Raw genomic sequence first — 18,462 nt, 5'->3', positions numbered from 1 at the left:
ATCTATCGTCAAGTCTGGAAAGCCAGGACAAACCACTAATGAGAACATCACGCTCCCCAACGTCCGCGGACGCATTCCCTCCCTCCAAGCATCCCGACTTCGCACAATGATGCTCGAAGCCTACCGCGACCCATCTAAGATTCTCGCACATGCTTGTAGCTACGATGGACTTTCTTCTCGCCTTGTCGAAGAGGCCGGTTTTCCTATGATCTTCCTTGCCGGATACCCCTGCGCTAGCTCATACGGATTACCTGACACAGGCTACATCGCCATGGCAGAGATGTGCGACAAGATCCAAGAGGCTGTACGACAGGTATCAGTACCAGTCATGGCCGATGCAGACACCGGTTACGGCAGTCCAATGAACGTCAAGAGGACGGTGCAGTGTTTCGCAGAGGCTGGTGCGGCGGGCATTATGGTGGAAGACCAGACATGGCCGAAAAGTATATTGTCAACATGTGGTGTAGAGGACATTTAGCTGATCTGATCTGTAGGGTGTGGCCACACGAAAGGCAAAGCAGTCGTTTCGAGAGGAGAAGCATTCGCTCGTGCGCAGGCTGCTTGCGATGCTCGAAACGAAGGCAAAGACATCTTTGTTCTTGCGCGTACCGACTCACTCATTCTCGGTTGGGACGAAGCTATGACACGTGCTAAGGAGTTCAAGCGTATCGGTGTCGATGCTGTATTCGTCGAAGCGTTGCCCGACCGTGAAGCTATGAGCAAGTGTGTCAAGGAGCTAGATATGCCTGTGTTTGCCAACAGTAAGTCGTTATGTTTTAGCGGACACTGATCGATGCTTACCATTGCTAGTCATTGAGGGTGGTTTAACCCAGAACCTCTCTGCAAAGAGTCTCGCTGAGCTCGGCTTCTGTGCTGTAGCGTATCCTTGGACACTGGTTGCGGCGAAACTGAAGAGCATCCGTGAGACACTAGAAGCACTGAAGAAGAGCATGACGGAGGGTGCGCCACCGATGATACTTTCTTACTCCGAGGTTTGTGAAGGTGTGGGGTTCAACAGATACTGGGTAAGTCGTACACCGTGCTGCGCTCGACAAAGCTAACGCTAGGCAGGACGAGGAAGAAAGATACAAGTACAATGAAAGAGGACTTGTGAATGGTGCAGTAACGACGAGTGGCACCAATGGAACGAATGGGCATTGATGAGTTGCCATCGCCTGGTACCTAGTACGCTTGGCAAACTACCTCGAAACCAGAAGCTGCGACGTCGATCTTGAACCGCAACAGGTTGAAGGTGCAGAAGCTAAGTCTAAAATCATAATAAGGAAAAGTCTGCCCAACAAGCTTCTCACTCAGAGCCCACATTCATTCCGTGGCGTTTTTATCGGTGGCCCAGTCAGCAGCCTGTCCAAACTGACAATGCGACAAGTACGGGTTGTGCTTGTACTCTATTTCCCCAAGTGTCAGAAGCAAAGCAAGCTATTTTGATTCAACGTTACTCACCGTTTAGTGCAGGAGCTAGAGCAGCGACTAAAGTCGTCGATGCACCTTGATCAAAAGTCTTCATGTTCGCACCATGGATTATTGCCATAGCCTCTTTGACGACAGCCTCACCACCACAATTGCGGTTGCCGTCGGTTAGGGTATCTAGTAGATGTCAGCCAAGTCCCAGGGCGTTTTCGACCTCTTCATAGTGTGGGTATCTTCGACGAAACTGCATACAACATACCTCCAGGATCCAAACTATAGGCTACCGCCTTCTCTGTCCATCTCTTGTTGATCTCCACGCTCGTCAGAATGTTGGCAGCCTTGCTCTGTCCGTATGCTCTGTTTCCGTCATATCCATCGACTACCTCCAGCATCTCTGCTGGCAACCAGCCAGTACGGTCGGGCCCACGTTCTGACTCAGGAATCTCTGCATCGCTTTTGAGAAGGTCCCAGTCGCTAAATTGGATGGAGCTAGCTGGCTCTGTGGGCTTCAGATGATACGTTGAGGATCCTGGCTTTGCGGTTCGTAGGAAAATGTTTACCTAGCAAGTTGGTCAGGAGGAAGCCGCCGAGATTATTGGCGGTGAACTGACCCTCGATGCCCTCGGGGCTCATGATGCGCTTGCTGGTAACCATAGCCGCTTTGTTAATTAGGACATCGATGCGTGGCACCAGGGTTTTGATCTCATCTGCCGCTTTACGAACAGAGTCCTGGTAGGGGTCCACGATCACGTCAGCGAGATTGATATTGGGGTTTGAGTCGCGGATTTCTGACGCAACAGCGTCTATAATGGCTGGTCGTGAATAGCTTGGCCTTCATTTGGGGGTTGCGTTGATGCTGCATTGATGGTTTTGATGGGACGCGAAGGTACCGTGTCCATGGAACAAGGTAACTCATTCTTAAGAACACTGACATCCTCATATGTCGCAAGCAAGATAGCGATCAGAAATCCAAATAGAGTCTCAATAGTTAAAAGAGTTACCTGCCTCTGTCGCTCACGAAGTTACAGCTACTGTCAATTGTGCTGTGATGTCAAGATGCTAAAGAAGGTATGACGTCACCCGATCTAGCTTCGTGAGGTGCAAAGTCCAGACCGCAGTTCCAGCCAGCTAGACCTTTTCAGACCAGTATCGCATTCTTCACTCTCTACTAGACTCGCCACGTTACACAGGCATAGCGAATCTGATGACGGTACATTTCACCGAAAGACCTTCTCATAGCCTGGCCCAGCAGCTGGAGGAACGACCCACGCAGAACAAGAACGATCTCCCCGGCCATGGATTTGGAGATGCCCCTGCCTCCACAGTTGTCACACACGTTAAGCTCGAACGATGCAGATTCTCTGCGTGAGTTAGGGCTACTCGACTTTCTGGAACACGATCCGCGGCCAACATTTGTGCTGGATATCACAGACGCAAGAGATTCGTTCATTAGACTCAAGTTTGTCTATGGGAATACGGCGCTAGCAACTGCAGGGTCGGGTTCATTACAGGACGCCATAACTGGAATTGACATCACGGCCGATATTATTGGAGAAGACGCAGCGTCTTTCTCGCAATTTCGATACTGGTCTTATCATCAAGGTTCAACTTCAAGCGAATCTATACCGTTTTGTAACTACAGCTGGAGGAGATGTCTGATCGCAAAACGTTGGGTCGTCATCAGTGGCACATCCATAGAATCCTCCATTCTAGACGAAGAACTGAAGGCAGACGGAGGAATACTTTCCAAGAAGAGCTCAAGACCGAACTTCGCGACATTCGACTGGACCGATGATCCTCCTCCAGTAAAGTTATCCTCTCATGTTGCTTGGGCACGCAGTATCGACTGGGCAAGTACTCCTTTAGGACCTATGAGAGGATGGTCTCCACAACTGCGCAGCAATGCTAGCTTGATTATGCAGGACCCACGACCGGCCGTTGGATTCTATGGACCTGAACTCATCATGATCTATAACGAACCGTATATCGAGCTTCTTGGTGGTCTTCACCCTTGTATGGGTCGTAGTGCTCGAGTAGTCCTGGCTTCGGTTTGGGATGACTACTTCGAGCCAATCATAGAGCGGAACAAGGCTGGCGAGACTGTCGACAATTCTTATACTGAACTCCCTTTGAAGCGTAACGGCTACGTGGAGGAGACTTATTTCTCCACTCGATTTATACCGATATTCAACTCTGAAGGCGCAACGATTGGCCATTACGAACCTGTCGTTGAAATTGTAAGTATCGAGCGGTGTTTCTCTATTTTCTTTATATCAGTACCCACGACATCACAGATACTCCTAACAGCGTGTAAGAAGCTTGCAGGAGACCTCAGTATGGCGAGTTTCATCATGATCGAATCGTTAATTAGCAACAATCATATATTCTGCTGACTTTACAACAGACTAAGGAGGTGATTTTGGAGAGACGTTCGCGGACACTTCTGGAATTGAGCCAAGAGCTACCTCGAGCTCACGATCCTGACGCCTATTGGGAACATGCTGTCCAAGTGTTCTCTCGCAACAACAAAGATGTCCCATTTGCGTTGTTCTATTCCACAGAGATGGACAGCAACAGTGGGGACTCGACCGGCACGAACAAAGCAGCTGACAGCCTGCATCAATGTGGGCTTCGACGTTCCATTGGAATACTTGAAGAGCCATCTGCCGGTCTTCAACGACTCGATCTACGCCAGGATCATGGCATCATCAAGCTCTTCAAACAAGCCGCGATTGCGGATAAGCCGATCACTATAGACCTCACTGAGAACTCCGAGGCATCACAATTGGCGAAAGGGCTGCAGCCGCAAAGTTCAGGTGTGGTATGCAAAGTCGCTGTCATTTGTCCTTTGCACCCTCTGTCTTCAAAGGAAACCATACTTGGTTTTATGGTGCTTGGTCTTAGTTAGTAGTTCCGCATGGACTATGATCGAGACGTTCGCTCACACGATTGTAGATCCTCGACGGCCGTATGATGAAGAGTACTCACAATTTGTTCATGTAGCGGCCCGTTTAGTTTCGACATCACTGACTTCCATGGTATCACATCAGGAAGATATTGGACGCCGAGAACGTGCCATCACTACTGCTGAGCTCATTAAATCAGAGCTTAGGCAACAGCTAGTCGAGTCCCAGAAGGAGGCAGATCGCGGACATTCGAAGTTCCAGGTAGGTCTCGACTCAGCGGTTTGTGTATGTCGGAGGTAGCTAATTTTGTCGTTAGCGTTTCGCGGAGCGCAGCAACATCGGAATCTTTATCGTTAACATGGAAGGCATATTTTCCTATCAAAACGAAGCATGGTACGACATCTTGAGCCCTGATGACCGGGATATTGCTCTTGACGAAGCGTGGAGAGAACTCGTCGATGAAGAGTACATCCCATTGGGCCAGGCTAAATTCGAGGCGCTTGCAGTGACAAAAGAACCCCAGTAAGATGTGTACACCGCCAGTACGAATTCGATCTGACTCGAACTAGGTCTTTTGAACTGCGTCTGAAGAACACTTGGTGCACCACCACCAGCCGTATCGATGATTCATTACCTGAGCAACAGCGCAAATGGGTTTTGTGCTCGATTTTTCCTGAGCTATCCGAGGAGGGTGAAATTTTAGAAATCATCGGCTGCATAACGGAGATTTCTCAGCAGAAGTGGGGTGAGCAATTGCAAGCAATGCAAGCCACACGAGCCAAGGAGTCGAAACGACAACTCGAGAGCTTCATCGACACGACGTCGCACGAGATGCGAAATCCGCTATCCGCAATTATTCAGTGTGCTGACAGCATTATATCTTCCTACAAGACCCTGCAACAGTCAACATGTGATGAAAACTATCAAAGAACATTGCTTGCTGCGGTCGATTCTGCCGAGACGATCGTCCAGTGCTCCAAGCACATGAAGACTATAGTGGATGGTAAGTGACTCCCTTTTCTAGTGAGAAGTCATGATTGACGCTCTTAGATGTCTTAACTATATCCAAATTGGACTCTGGTCTCTTTGCGATGACCCCGATCGATGTCCAACTCGAGTCAACTGCACAAGATGCGGTCAAGATGTTCGAGGGAGAGGCCAAGTCAGCCGGTGTAGACCTGCAATTCCATATCGACGATTCCTGCAGGGAACTTGGCGTTGTCAACGTCTCGCTGGATCCCACGAGAGTTCTACAAGTACTCATTAACCTACTTACCAACGCCATCAAATTCACACGATTGGAAGCCAAGAGGCAGATTCTGGTCAGCTTAAGCATATCACTTGAGCGACCCACCCACAATGCCGACGGACGGGTTGCATACATACCAAGGTCAGGCGGCTCGGAGGCCAAAACGTTACAGGCGGATTGGGACCAGGGTCAGAGTGTAAGTTCTTCGCTGAGATTGAGCATAAACGAGTTCTGATGGAGAAGGTTTTCGTACGCTTTTCAGTACAGGATACCGGTACCGGCATGACCGATGCGGGTAAGTCCATTGATCATCAGCAACTTTCATAATACTCACCAACGGCAACAGAGCATCAACTTCTCTTTACACGCTTCTCGCAAACATCGCCGAGAACGCACATCGACTATGGTACGCTGTTTCTTTTTCCGCACTACAATTAAGCCAACATGCTGTGCAATGGCAGCCTATCCCACGATTCTCCATAGCTTGCGGGCATTAGAATCATAAGCACCTTGTCAAATGTAGACTGACCACAGGACACAGGTGGCTCCGGACTGGGTCTATTCATCTCGAGAAGATTAACAGAAATGCACGGCGGTGCCATCGGTTTCACCTCACAGAAAGAGGTGGGCAGCACTTTCTCCTTCTACGTGCAGAGCCGCAAGAGCAACCCCACTTCATTGCGACGAGAGAGTGTCGAAGAGAGCTCAGCCGCGGTTGATCTAAGCCTCAAAACCCACAAGACCGTTTTGCGCAGCAAATCGTACAGCGAAGAGAACACCCCGCACGCATCGCGTACAAACACCCCGGAGAGGACCGTTCCCGATAGCGACTTACATATCCTCATCGTTGAGGATAATCTGGTCAATCAACGCGTCCTGGCGAAGCAACTGCGTAATTTGGGCATGCATGTTGCAGTCGCCAACCACGGTGGCGAAGCTCTGAAGTACTTACGTACAACGAACTACTGCAACGCAGATGGGTCCGGGAATGAGCTGAACATGATCCTGATGGATTGGGAGATGCCAGTGATGAACGGGCTCGAATGTGTGGCGAACATCCGGAAAATGCAAGGAGAAGGTGATGTAAATGGGCATGTCCCTGTTATAGTAGTGACGGCAAACGTCAGGTCAGAGCAGGTCGAGATTGCTTTACGAGCTGGCATGGACGATGTTATCTCGAAGCCTTTCAGGATACCGGAGCTTCGTGCTTGTATACAGAAGACACTGCGCAATACAGCGCCAGCCGAACATATGACGATAGGGTAACGCTGGTGTTAGGTAGTAGTCTGATGGTTACTGAGAATTGATGCAAAAACAGAACAGACGTCTCTGTGACATACGAAAATGCACGAGTGATACTCTGTCTGAACGCTTGGTTTGAACAAGACAGAAGAAGACCGAACATGAGATTTCGCGTGTTGCATCTTCGTTATACTCAAAAGAACTGTGAAGATGGTTGAACAACACAGAAAGGAGGCACAACTTTCCATGTACCTTATCCTCCTCCAAAGTTCACAAACGGATGTGTGAGGACGGACATGTGTTTTGATAGCTAGGTCTTCCGCTGACGCCCAGACAAATATGCAAGATGATGTCCTCGGGTTTGGACAACCGTCAGATAAGAGCATACCAGAGTTGAAATCGCTTTTGGTACCAGGCCCTTGGTTCGTGCATCCACGGCCGGAAAATACGAGGGAAATGGTGTGTGTTTTGATACTGCAGCAAACGACCGGACATTGCAGCATTCTATTGTCGTTTTCGTCTGTGAACAGAATGAAGACATTGAGCAAGCCTGAGTGGAAGATATCGCCAATTCTGGAGCAACTCAGCAGCAAAGCCAACATGGATCGCTGCTGCTGTGATTCTGAGTTTACAAATAATGCTGTGCCGCAGTGAACGTAACATCGGACGTACAGGAGCACTGAACGATCATCACTCTTGACTCAGAGCGTCTTGAGTGGCACAAGGCAGGGATCTTTTGATAAGAGCGGAAGTCGAGGTTGGAAAGCAGCAACAGCAGCAGAGACCAGAAAATAAGCCATCTGTGAACTCGTTTTGAGTTCGAAGGAAAGAACTGTTAGGTGTCAAGAATGAAGGAAGGCCGTCATCAAACCGTAATATATATGCAGCGAAGATGTCCTAGGAAGCATGGTGGACCCAGTAGTGGGAATATGGACAATGAGAGGAGACAGACATCAGCCGAATGCCCATGGCCTTTTCGATGCATGCCTCTCTTGCCCCGAAGTATAGATGTAAGGGTTGAGCAAAGGAGAGAGCGGACAAAGAGTCCCTCAGCCTTGGATTTTCGTGCCAGAGCAGCGACGCGTGGGCCAACATGACATTGCTGCCGATCGCATTTGAGAAAGACAGGAGCAAGTAAACCTAGCTTCCCGGTGTGGGGATTTCGAGCTCTTGAGAGAAGGATTGAGGTGATATGAGAGTGGAAGGTGAAGGGCTGACAGAGAATTTGTAGATCTGGCCGGAAGCAAAACGCTTTTAGAACATTTCAAGGTGTGCGCAGCAATGCCACATTTGTAGTGTAAATGCATGCCGATAAGCATGCCAGAGTTGGAGCGCTGTTTGACGACTGTCACAAGAAACACACGTAGATATTGCTGCTCGCTGTTTCGAATTCAAGACGCCACAGCACAACATCACATGCATGGTGGAAACAGAGTTTTGACAGAAGCGGCAGCAGGTCAGACACATGATCAGGTTTGTTCGCGTATCTCAACGTGAGGAGGCAAAGCAGGAAGGCAGACATGCCGTCTGAACGAGTCCCTTTGGAAGGAGCAGCAGGAGACATCCTTCTCTGATAAATGCATTCTGATAAACCAAGAGAGGTTTAGAGATGATGCAAAAGGAAGAAAGCGCAGGACGCGAGGTCTGATATATCTTATATCTCCAAGCACGTGCCAAAGTCGGGCGCGCGTCCAACCGAGCTGTTCGGTACGCTTCGTTTGCCTACAAGCTCCTCGGGTCGAAAAGCGAGCGCAGTCACGCAGGCATGTGAGAAGCAGCGAACGAGGAGTAAGGTGTATGCAGTTACTCTACAAATAAGTCGTGTGTATCGGATCTACCATATCTATCATATCTAGATGCTCTTCGAAACTCCCAGAGAAGAGGGTATAAACGCCATTCCGATGCTTTTGTAACGCCAGTGAAATGGACTTTTGACCGTGAACAAGAAACGTAATCAATCGCTAAGATGTGAGAAGAAGCAGGCGAAGAGGTATCGTCGAGATGAGGTGAGTGTGTCGATGGAGTGGCGATGACTCGTGGGCGGATGAGTGGGGTATGGGAGGGGCACATATGCTTTACATCTTCGCCTCCCTCAGAATCCGGCTGCCCTGCTGCAGAGCAAGGATTTCCCGCTGCTCCTGGAACACCTGTCGCGCGCGCTCGAGAACCATCTCAAAACCCTCCTTGCCCGCCTGTGCGTTTTGCTGGAAGCGGTCGACGGTGAACTGTTCGATGCTGTTCTTGATCTTTTGCCATCCTCCGCAGAACGCTGTGATCTCGGCGCGCTGTGTGAAACTGGTCTTGTTCGACGGCGACGCGGAGTTGGGTGTGTAGACGCAGGTTTCGCGGACCTGGAGCAGGTCGGCCCATGTGATGTTCATCGAGCACATGGTGAGCTTCTTGGCGACAGGGTCAACGTAGGATGTCTCATAGACCATGGAGGTGTCGACGCCGCCTAGGATGGCGGTTACCCATTTGGGCGCGGACTGTTGGCATGTGATGAGTCGTTCTGTGCGCAGCTGTAATAATCGTGTTAGCAATTGCTCTTGGTGATGGTTCGACGCGCCCAAGTGTTGGTGATAGAAATTGTGGATGCCGCGCTTGGCATGTGATGAGGGAGTTACTCACAATTCCTGTGTTGGGATCAACAGAGCGAGACAGCGTGTCGACGGCGATAACGTGCGGTGTCTTTTCGTTCCATGGCCCATACTTTTGCCAGTTACTTGTCGAGACTTCCTCCCACGAGTAGTCGAAGTCGACCGATTGCTGAAAGTACTTCATCGTGAGGTCGTGTGTAGTCGTGTGCCGGTGTGCAGGTGGGCCGGTGTCGTGTGAGGTATCGTTTTCCGGTGCGTCGGTGCGTGTCAGACGTTCAAGTTAATGAGTCTGATGCGATGAGTCTTGATGGCGCGTGTGTGGAGGAGAGTGAGCGCGAGGGCGATTGCTGGCTTGTGAAAGGGGAGCCTTGATGAAATTCTTGAGCGCGGGCCGTGGAGCGTCTGAGCGAAAAAACGGCGTCGGGGAACTGCGGGTCGATGATAAGCCGAGACTTTTTGATGGTCGCAGGATTTGCTTGTGATCGTGAAAAACCAAATCGAAGATGTGGTGATGTACGATGGATGCACTCAAGGAGGCGGTGATAAAAGAGAGTTCAAGTTCTTAGGAATCTTCCAGCTGTTGAGAAACCACAGTTGCTTATGTTCCCGGTTCCACAGATCATCGGCTTCAAAATGCAAGCGCATTTGCGCCACAGAGCCGCTCGCCCAACGACGTGCCGCGGATGCGGATAATCAGGGCTTGAAGCTGTCATTGTCAGCGAATGAGCAGCGATGCACGTGATTTTAAGCAGCCCGAGTCCACCCGGTGACGTTTTTCATCGACAGCCGCACAGAATTTGCTGGTTGGCTGTCGGTGATCTTGCAGTTAATCTGGGCTGGGGCGTGGGGGACGGTGCCTTCGGTCCGGGGAGATGTTTGGTTCAGGGTCTTGCATGTAGGCCGTTATCGGTGAGTTTGATGTTTTGTTGTTTGGATGTCCACAGGACGGCTGCTCTTTCTCTGGTCAGGAAGGAGCGAAGCATTACTGAGGGTCACCAGTAACAGCGCTCAGTAGCAACATTGTGTTCGAGGAAGTAGAAAGATTGTAATCTCAACTGTCTAGGACGTGTCTCATGTTGATCTTAACGTCTATATAACCACATACTTGTGGTTGGTATCATAACTTTTGTAGGAAGCGCCTGAACGCCAGACCATGCATATGCAGGTAAGTAGCAGCTTTCGATGCTTCCTTTCCAATGTCACCTCATCGACTACCAATCATACAAACTTCTCATTCTATCGCCCATCTACAGCTCCAGCGCCTTCTTGGCCATGGCCAGGGTGCCATCGAAGGTCTTGTTGCCACCAATGAATCCAGCAGCGTGTACAAAGACACAGCCCTCGATACCAGAGACCTTGTCGAGCTCAGCATCACGGACACCCTTCCACGCATCAGGGAGGTCCTTGCGGTTTTGGAAACCGCCGTTCTCCTTGCTGACAGCGCGGATGCGCCACTTGCCCTGTGGCTTGTCCTCAGGGAAGAGAACGTACAGGACCTGCGGTGCGACGCCCTGGGGGATCTGTGACTCCTTCTCGAGTGTGTAAAGGTGGTCAGCCCACGGCATGCCCTCAGGCAGGACCAAGATGCGTCCCTGAGGGTCGTACTGCAGACGGTTATCGTAGGCTGCCTTGACGTTGTGACGGGCTGGGAGCCATGACTGAGCGCGGTCGGTGACCTCGATGGTGAATTGCTCGCCAACGAACTGCGACGCTTTGAGGAAGCGCTGGTCCTCTCGTGCCTGCTTCTCCTCCTCTGTGCTAGCGTCTCCGGTGGAGGGCCCGTAGTTGTAGCGGTTGACAACGCTGGCGATGCTGAAACCGCGGTCCTCGAACTGCTTCTGGATTCCTGCCTTCTCAACGTCCTTTGGCGAAAAGACGTTCACGCCGTTGTCGTTGGCGTCGAATGCCTCAATGAAGTCGGTGTAGATCTTCTCGAAGAGGAGATCGCGGTCGGCGCCCTCTGGCAGTCCAGTAATGGCTGAGATGATGTCTTTGCCGAAGTGGAGGTACACAAGACCGGCCGACGAAAGCTTGGTGTTGTGGCCCGGGAAGACGGTGTCGAAGCCGCGCTGGTGGTGGTCGTAGCGCTTCGCGTTGTCATCGTACTCGCCGCCTACATCGACAACAGTGTGGCATTCGGCCAGCTTGGCTGGGTCGCGGGTACGGACGAGCTCAGCGTCGACGTAGGTGGGAAGGTTCTTCAGCATGGCGACAGCCAGCGACTCGTCGGCGTGGAAGTGACCACTGCAGCATGTCAGTACGCAATATATGTGCCATTGAGCATAGCATATGCGCCTACTTGTGCGTTGCGATCTTAATGGTGGACATGTTGACCTTTTTGGCGGGGTGCTCTGCGGACATGAATCTGTATTGTGCTGGGGTAAATCTAAGAATGGAAGTCTTGTAGATCGCTGGTGTAGCTCTGATACTTCGTGCAAAGGCTGGCCTGAACAACGATGTCATCCAAACTAGCAGAAATATGATTCGAGAAAGTTTCCTTGCGGTGGATACAATGGTTTACCCGCGTCGAGGCTGACTTGGCAGATCCCACGATGCGGGCGCCACGCAATTCCGGCTTGGGCAAATCCCAGAGATCTTCACCGCACCGCAACTTGTCCTTTTCCTTTCTTCGCGAGGAACCGTGCGGAGGCCATCCTGGTGCTGGCAAAGTGGGTGACGATTCACTTCCTGGTTTTTGAAACTTCAACGGCCTGCTTTTCCCCTCCCGCCTGCCTAGAATCGTCCCGTGTCCTCATTGCAGCATAATTATCGTGCAGCCAGCACGCGACAGCACGCACCAATAGCCAACATCTGTGCCTGATTCCACCAACATACCTACGTAACTGCCTGCACTCTGTGTGCAGCCCGCCGACACATATCACTGCGCCTTCCTCCCCACCTGCTGACGCTCGTGAGAGTTTTTCCGCCTTCCTGCGCCTGCGAACGAGCCAGCAGCGGAGCTTCGCGCCATTTGCACGTGAAAATACGTCGCCCGCCGCCAAGAGCTATCGTTGCTACAAGCACGCAGCAACACGAACGTCACAACCAACAACGACACGCGACAGCAGCAGCGCTCGCTGCACAAGCTTGGCGACAACGGCGTCTGCAGATGTGGTTCACACGCGTGCTTTCGTCGACCTTCTTCCTCGGCGCCATCATCTTCACCATCCCATTAGCCTTCGACATCGGCGGCCGGACATGTGGACTGGCCTTCTCGCTATCGCTTAGCGTCTACTACTTCCTTTACTCGTGCCTGCGGCTAGCGACACCGGATCGCTCACGCTTCAGATGGTTCCTTTGTAACATTGTAGCTTGGGCGCAATGGCTGGCAATACCGACACTGCTCATCTGGAGCTTGAACAAGTTCTCCATCGACGCAACGAACAACGCAGGCTGGGTCGAGAGGACATTTGGGGGCAGACGATCGGACTACAAGTCGGTGCAGGATTGGATCTTTGGGTCTGAGGGGCTGTTGCAGAACTTCTCGATTGGCGCTTGGGACAAGACGCTGAGGTACAGCACACCGGCGTTCCAGATCGCTGAGGGCTTCTGCAGTCTCCTGGTCATACAGGCTGCAGGCCAGATCACTCGCTGGGTCGTGAATAGAGAGCGCGGCGACAGTTGGATGGTAAGATGCAGACGGTCTTGAACCCCTCCCAGAAGCTAACATAGGCATAGATTGGTCTCCTCGTCGCGTCTGCCTCGGTCATCTCCACCTCCGTCTACTTCCTCTGGCGCATCACCACCTTCCCTGAGATCAGCAACGTTGATGCTATTCTCATTGGCGCTGCCATCACCACAGCTATCTTCCTCGGTGGGTGGGGCATCGCAAGTGCGCGCGGCAACCCAGTGGAGTCTGCCTTGCTGGTACGTCTGAACTCGTTATAGATATAGCTAGTCACTAACATTCGTCCAGTTCGCCTACGTTACCCTCTGCATCTACCAGATCTTCACCGACTACCAGCCTACACCAGGCTCGACAGCAGCAGAGACCGCCGCACCGGAGCCAGCTCTGCCTCCTCTACCACCCATCATTATGGCATCGTACACAACTCTCCTCCATGCTTTGGGTTCGTTGCCCACCATCATCCACACCGGTTTCAACCTGATGGTCGGCGCCGTCATGACCATTACGCCCTCCGTCATCATCTCGCTCGCATACCGCGTGTTCGTCATGTACGCAGCAGCGCGTATCATACCAGCCATAAGAGAGAGCGGGGCGCGAGCGCTGTCACAGGAGCCCAGCCTGGACGACGATGACGAGACATCCAAGATCCTCGGCTTCTTGACGTGGTTCAGCCCTAGCATTATCATTGCAGTTTACACCAGTCTGCTGATGCAGCACTTCGCAAGTGGAAACGGTACAGATGGTAGCGCAGTTACGGGAGAGTGGTGGACAAATCAGGGCGGAGACGCAGGAGGCAACATGTGGAGGTGGATCAACCTTGCTATCACGATGGGTCTCTACGCAATCGAACTTCAGATTTCAAAGGCGGACGACGATGGCAGGCTCACCAGTCATTGGAAGACCGATTGAGCGAACGATGAACAGCACCTGCATTACGACTGCACAACGCAGAGGATCGCGATCAAAGCAAACATCGATCAACACGGTCGAACAGAACAACAGCTGAGGGCGAAAGCCAGACAACATATAAGATAGAAAGAAGGCAACGGAAATTAAGGCAGAAAGTAAGAGTTGGACAACCCAATAGGTAAGAGGCTGGAAAAGGCCACAAGAAGAATCACTGGCGCAAGAAGTCGAGGCGAAATGTCCACAGCTTCAGGGCCAGAAGAAGGACCTGGAACGGTTTGAGCGGACATGACAGTAATATCTGCACCGAGAGGATGGCTTGTTTCTTTTGTGTTAGCATCGCCACGTTTGAGCGCGCATTATCACTTTTCAGATACCCAATTCGAGATCTTGAATGAAACACAGATATTCCGCAATCCTCGTCATTTCCTTGCTGCAACAACATACCGAATCCGAAACGTTAAAATTTTTGCAGAACCCCTGCATGCTTGCTTCTTTCTCGACAATGCCACATCGTTACTGGTACGAAAACCCGTAGCGTCATAGATGATGTCTTGCCGCTGCGTCTGCTATATCATATGGTTGCATAGCTCTCTGGAAGTATTCAGTGCCAAAATCTCGTATACAGGTACTCCACGTGTTGCTCTGCCTTCCTATCCATCCATTTTGTCAAAGCTTTTTGTGGCTGCAGTTATTTTCTTCCACCAACATTCGCATCTCTTACTCCAGGACCAAAAATGCAGACGAGAAGTTTATGTGTGCCTCTTCCCCTGTCCATGAACGCCCTCTTCACCTGGTTATGGAGCGAAGTCCTCTGTTCCTCCGTGGCTCAAAGCTAAGTGCCTGTGCAGCATGTTCTGAGTTCTGTGGCAGATCTCAAAGCATAACGCTAACTCGTGACCCAAAAAGACAATGGCTGATGGAACATGGCCTAGAGTCTCCTCTCTTCCCGTAACCAAAGTTCAACGCATACCTGACATGTTCCAGATGTTTGCAAAAGGGCACAAAAAGAGTACGACAGTGTCTAATGACTACGGCAAGCGTTCGCCTGAGCTCGTGATAAGGCAAAAGACGGCTTCCAAAGCTTGATGTTAAGGGCTTCATGCTCTGTCCCTGCCCGAGTTTTGAGTCTCGGTGCATGAAAGCTCGCTGGTGGGCGCGTATCGCTTTTCCACCATTTGAATCAACCCCTCTTTCAACTGTCAAAAGTCTAACTCCCGTGCTGTATGTGCGCTGCTTCTCTTTTTGAGATTACTTCACTGGTGATCGAGGTTAGAAGGCCATCTGACGGGGTTGACAAAGTGAGGCAACCGAAGGCTCGTTCCGCATCAATTACTTCATGTTCACTGTCACTTCTACTAATGATTGGATTGTTACATGCTCAATGTTAATTCAAGCTCAGAACAGATTCATGCCATACATAGACTGCAATGACTGAGAGTTCTGGCGAAGACAAGCACAGAACATGTTTCGTTCGATCCCGCAATTTGACGTAAGACAAATACGAAGAGCGAGCAGATGATCCGACGTGCGAGACTGAGAGATAAGTGGATCTTGACTTCCGAGTCGCGACAGACATGAGTCCTGAAAGTTGCGGTTTTGATTTTTAGTCGCTGGAAGGTGTAGCGTTTCCCATATGCCTTTTCAAGATATGAGACTTGTGAAGCAGACAATATAATTGTAGTACATCTTCATTTCAATGTCGAAGGAAGAGGCGCAGAGGACCACGCAGACAAAGTCATCTTGTTCGAAGCTATGATTCCAGAGCAGCAAAAGCCGACATATGTGGAAGCCGACCAGTCTTTTGAGTCCTTAGATCTTGAGAAGTTCTGACATGACCATTAGTTGACCAAGAGGCTACGATTTGGACATGATCTGCAGGAGTCCACAGCCCTTTTCGAATCTGAGCGCAGCGAGGCAGACTTTAGTGCTTGGTTCAGGCTGAAAACCACAACATCGTGATGTACAGTCTCTGGCGCTCCCTGTTCCTGGAGCCAGTCAGCGTGCCGAGAGGAGCAAAGATTGATAAGACCAGAGCGCTTGCTCGAGGTTCCGACACAGTGCTCATGTGTGCGCAGACACGCCAGTCTTCGTGTTCACCAAGCAACACGAGCTCTCGTCATCGTCGTCGTCACTGTCGTCAACGTTTGTGTCCTCGTGCAGTAGAAGTTTTATCATGTAGCAACGACAGTTCGGCGCTGCGTCAACTCTATAAGCGCTACCATAAAGCAGCAGCAGCCTTGCACTCCTTACATCCGCCTCACACTCACTAATCGGTGTGCCTCTCTCACATGCATCCCCACCAGCGAACCACGAACGTGCCCTCAACGGGAGCGCATGTAACGACACAAAACGTCCTCTCCACGTGTGGAGATAGACGCGCGCTCTGTCAACACTAAGGGAGTTCGAGGCTTGACCGCTTGACGGCATGCACGGCAAGGCGTTACGTCGGCCCTACTTGACATTGCCGCTGTGGAGTTGCGCCACGTGCGTATGCGCAACACCATTTTGTGCCGTCCCAAATGTTACCTCATGTTGGTTTTGTAGCGTCTAGACTGGCGAGAAAGGGTGCGCGCTTCGAGGTGTTTCTAGAGGTGTGGTTCGAAGTCGGGATTCTGAAGTTCGGAATTCCGTTTGGAGTTGCGAAACTGGTGGGTTTTGGCCAAGTGTTGCAGGTGTCGATGAATGCCACTCAGTATAACCAAGAATAACCAAGATTATCAATCTTAGATCTGCGTTTGCCGGAAGGACTTCTTTCGCTCTAGTCAAGCCTGAAAAGATCTGTCATTGCATCAGTGTGATTGGCCGGAGCCTTTTCCGTCAGCATGTGACGCAACGAGATCCTAGTTCTTCCTACTGAGTTCTGAGGTCGAGAAGCTGACGACCATAAATCGCTCTTGCAGCATGCAGGCAGCAGGACGATGGACAGTTGTCTTGCGCAAAATTTCGTCATGTAGGTTCCAAATTGTCGGCGCTTCGTTGCGTTGGTGTTGTTGTCAATTTCGGTTCGTCTCAGATAGACGCTGTAAGTCGCAGTCAGCTTGGTTCTTGCTTCGGTACAGACGACACCTTTAGACGCCCAGGTTGGAGAAGCGCTTGGGAGCGCCTTTGATGACTCGCAGTAAGTTGCAAACAGCATGTTGATGGGGAAAGGTTGCGTTCTTGGTAAGCTCAAATAGAACACGTGAACTCAACCGGTCATCGAAGTTTCGAAAACTCGAGACCACATGGGAAGGTCGCGTCGACCAAACGTGCAACCATAAGGGCAATTTGAGCGATATGCGGAGACGATGTGTGCAATAGTCGGCATGGTACATCTGTCGAACACCAGGGCGCCTATACCATGCACATATAGGTGGATATCCGCACAAACATGGGCGCTTAGACTGCCGTTTTGAGACAAGACGGTAACGTCGATACTCGACCTCATACAACGCCAGATGTGCGGCTCTATACAGGATCGAGCTGGCACAGCTCAACAATGTCTGGAACTTTGATTAGAAATGTAGAAAAGTGGTACCGTACCATCAGCATGATAAAGCCTACGGTAGCGCAATCACTGCAAACACAGGGCTTATTGCGGCGGAAGGGTGAAATCGTAACTGTGCCACAGCCATCGCGGGGGAGATACCTTTTGACAAACTTTAAACTCAAAATAGTCAAGCCAAGAGATGGAATCGGCGAGGTTGAAGCAATCGTCGCATACCGAAGTTGTGGTGGACGCCTGAGAGCTTAAGAGATCCTTTCGGACGGTTCCCAAGCTCGATTTAGACACAATAAGCGGAAGGGAGCGTTGAGAATAACAAGCGCGTGGGTCCGCGTTTATAACCCAATGACAGCCATTCATCTCGCTAGTCGATTCGGAAGCGGTAGGATTTGAGGCGAGCGTAAGCGCACGAATCCTGTGGCCACACGATGCTCAGTGCGGCATGGTTGATTCTTCGAGTTCAGCAAGGGATGGAATCGCACTCGATGAATACCGGCACAGCGGGGGCGTACCAGTGGTTTGTTTGATCGCTAACGGGAGCGGAACGGGGCGCACGTTCAGGATACAAACTGCTGGATTATACTGGAACGACATGTGTCAGTGTTAGAAATCAGTGGGATGACTTGAGATAACACTTACAATGCAATGTCGCCGGGATGCAGCCGCGGATATCATGGCATCAGTTCGCTCGTCAGCCGATGCATGGCGACAAAAGGGGTCACAAGTTCCATTGGTCTTTTTTCGCAGAAACGCACAGATGTGTGACCGATCAGGGAACGCCTGATCATCACCAAACGCCGTATTCCAACAGAACACGGTTAGGATGCTGGAGTCCTCACTTTAACCGACAATAAATGCGGCTCGCCGGCGGCACATTTGGATGAGCGCTGGTGCTGGAGTGGGTTCCTGGGCGCAAAGTGTGCGGCTTGACAGAACGGGCCGAGCAGCCAGGAGTGAACTGTCCGCTGCAGAACACTATAAATGCTGCGACCTGATGGGAGCATTGTGGATAAGTCGGC

At 51.1% G+C, this 18,462-nt stretch overlaps 7 protein-coding genes across 7 annotated transcripts; 3 read left to right on the top strand and 4 right to left on the bottom strand.

Annotated features, from left to right (window-relative positions):
* Positions 1-13: 13 nt before the first annotated feature.
* BU25DRAFT_345541 (methylisocitrate lyase) lies at positions 14-1,161 on the top strand (the record flags this gene model as incomplete). The annotated part of the gene is made up of 4 exons (XM_033703052.1): positions 14-443; positions 495-761; positions 811-1,025; positions 1,072-1,161. Coding segments are annotated over 4 exons (1,002 nt in total), but the record flags the coding sequence as incomplete, so codon positions are not given.
* Positions 1,162-1,323: 162 nt separating this feature from the next.
* Positions 1,324-2,082, bottom strand: BU25DRAFT_460284 (uncharacterized protein; the record flags this gene model as incomplete). Its single annotated transcript, XM_033710345.1, has 4 exons — positions 1,324-1,406; positions 1,462-1,605; positions 1,688-1,927; positions 1,989-2,082. 4 exons carry the CDS (start codon positions 2,080-2,082, stop codon positions 1,324-1,326), a joined length of 561 nt encoding a protein of 186 aa, XP_033559754.1.
* Positions 2,083-2,578: 496 nt separating this feature from the next.
* On the top strand, positions 2,579-6,891 carry BU25DRAFT_492826 (aerobic respiration control sensor protein-like protein arcB). The gene is made up of 9 exons (XM_033711668.1): positions 2,579-3,665; positions 3,833-4,331; positions 4,384-4,595; positions 4,651-4,856; positions 4,904-5,337; positions 5,385-5,779; positions 5,827-5,878; positions 5,930-5,989; positions 6,125-6,891. Exons 1-9 carry the CDS (start codon positions 2,724-2,726, stop codon positions 6,847-6,849), a joined length of 3,525 nt encoding a protein of 1,174 aa, XP_033559753.1. The 5' UTR covers positions 2,579-2,723; the 3' UTR covers positions 6,850-6,891.
* A 1,725-nt stretch (positions 6,892-8,616) lies between these two features.
* BU25DRAFT_412599 (MSF1-domain-containing protein) lies at positions 8,617-9,991 on the bottom strand. The gene is made up of 2 exons (XM_033706831.1): positions 9,454-9,991; positions 8,617-9,344 (listed from the first exon to the last, which is right to left on the bottom strand). The coding sequence occupies exons 1-2, from the start codon at positions 9,604-9,606 to the stop codon at positions 8,901-8,903; spliced, it is 597 nt and encodes a 198-aa protein (XP_033559752.1). The 5' UTR covers positions 9,607-9,991; the 3' UTR covers positions 8,617-8,900.
* Positions 9,992-10,669: 678 nt separating this feature from the next.
* On the bottom strand, positions 10,670-11,783 carry BU25DRAFT_345763 (putative UPF0160 protein C27H6.8; the record flags this gene model as incomplete). The annotated part of the gene is made up of 2 exons (XM_033703062.1): positions 10,670-11,666; positions 11,722-11,783. 2 exons carry the CDS (start codon positions 11,781-11,783, stop codon positions 10,670-10,672), a joined length of 1,059 nt encoding a protein of 352 aa, XP_033559751.1.
* A 285-nt stretch (positions 11,784-12,068) lies between these two features.
* Positions 12,069-14,357, top strand: BU25DRAFT_396927 (ICE2-domain-containing protein). The gene is made up of 3 exons (XM_033704852.1): positions 12,069-13,050; positions 13,101-13,289; positions 13,339-14,357. The coding sequence occupies exons 1-3, from the start codon at positions 12,532-12,534 to the stop codon at positions 13,957-13,959; spliced, it is 1,329 nt and encodes a 442-aa protein (XP_033559750.1). The 5' UTR covers positions 12,069-12,531; the 3' UTR covers positions 13,960-14,357.
* A 2,194-nt stretch (positions 14,358-16,551) lies between these two features.
* On the bottom strand, positions 16,552-18,003 carry BU25DRAFT_115663 (uncharacterized protein). The gene is made up of 3 exons (XM_033700384.1): positions 17,588-18,003; positions 17,299-17,441; positions 16,552-16,979 (listed from the first exon to the last, which is right to left on the bottom strand). The coding sequence occupies exons 1-3, from the start codon at positions 17,801-17,803 to the stop codon at positions 16,718-16,720; spliced, it is 621 nt and encodes a 206-aa protein (XP_033559749.1). The 5' UTR covers positions 17,804-18,003; the 3' UTR covers positions 16,552-16,717.
* Positions 18,004-18,462: the final 459 nt, after the last annotated feature.

The sequence above is a fragment of the Macroventuria anomochaeta genome (assembly GCF_010093625.1).
Source record: "Macroventuria anomochaeta strain CBS 525.71 unplaced genomic scaffold BU25scaffold_25, whole genome shotgun sequence".
NCBI classification, from domain to species: Eukaryota; Fungi; Ascomycota; class Dothideomycetes; order Pleosporales; family Didymellaceae; genus Macroventuria; species Macroventuria anomochaeta.
The sequence above is the reverse complement of the archived record's forward strand: the minus strand, read 5'-3'. Positions and strand labels throughout refer to the sequence as shown.

Excerpts from the sequence above, each read along its gene's own strand:
- BU25DRAFT_492826 (XM_033711668.1), top strand. The coding sequence starts at position 2,724 with ATGGATTTGGAGATGCCCCTGCCTCCACAGTTGTCACACACGTTAAGC. Across the intron at positions 5,879-5,929 it reads TACCGGCATGACCGATGCGG|AGCATCAACTTCTCTTTACA; the intron begins GTAAGTCCATTG and ends CAACGGCAACAG. Across the intron at positions 5,990-6,124 it reads GAGAACGCACATCGACTATG|GTGGCTCCGGACTGGGTCTA; the intron begins GTACGCTGTTTC and ends CACAGGACACAG.
- BU25DRAFT_412599 (XM_033706831.1), bottom strand. The coding sequence starts at position 9,606 with ATGAAGTACTTTCAGCAATCGGTCGACTTCGACTACTCGTGGGAGGAA. Across the intron at positions 9,345-9,453 it reads TTGATCCCAACACAGGAATT|CTGCGCACAGAACGACTCAT; the intron begins GTGAGTAACTCC and ends CGATTATTACAG.
- BU25DRAFT_396927 (XM_033704852.1), top strand. The coding sequence starts at position 12,532 with ATGTGGTTCACACGCGTGCTTTCGTCGACCTTCTTCCTCGGCGCCATC. Across the intron at positions 13,051-13,100 it reads AGCGCGGCGACAGTTGGATG|ATTGGTCTCCTCGTCGCGTC; the intron begins GTAAGATGCAGA and ends ACATAGGCATAG. Across the intron at positions 13,290-13,338 it reads CAGTGGAGTCTGCCTTGCTG|TTCGCCTACGTTACCCTCTG; the intron begins GTACGTCTGAAC and ends ACATTCGTCCAG.
- BU25DRAFT_115663 (XM_033700384.1), bottom strand. The coding sequence starts at position 17,803 with ATGAATGGCTGTCATTGGGTTATAAACGCGGACCCACGCGCTTGTTAT. Across the intron at positions 17,442-17,587 it reads AGTTTAAAGTTTGTCAAAAG|ACATTGTTGAGCTGTGCCAG; the intron begins GTATCTCCCCCG and ends TCAAAGTTCCAG. Across the intron at positions 16,980-17,298 it reads TATCCACCTATATGTGCATG|CGTCTATCTGAGACGAACCG; the intron begins GTATAGGCGCCC and ends TGCGACTTACAG.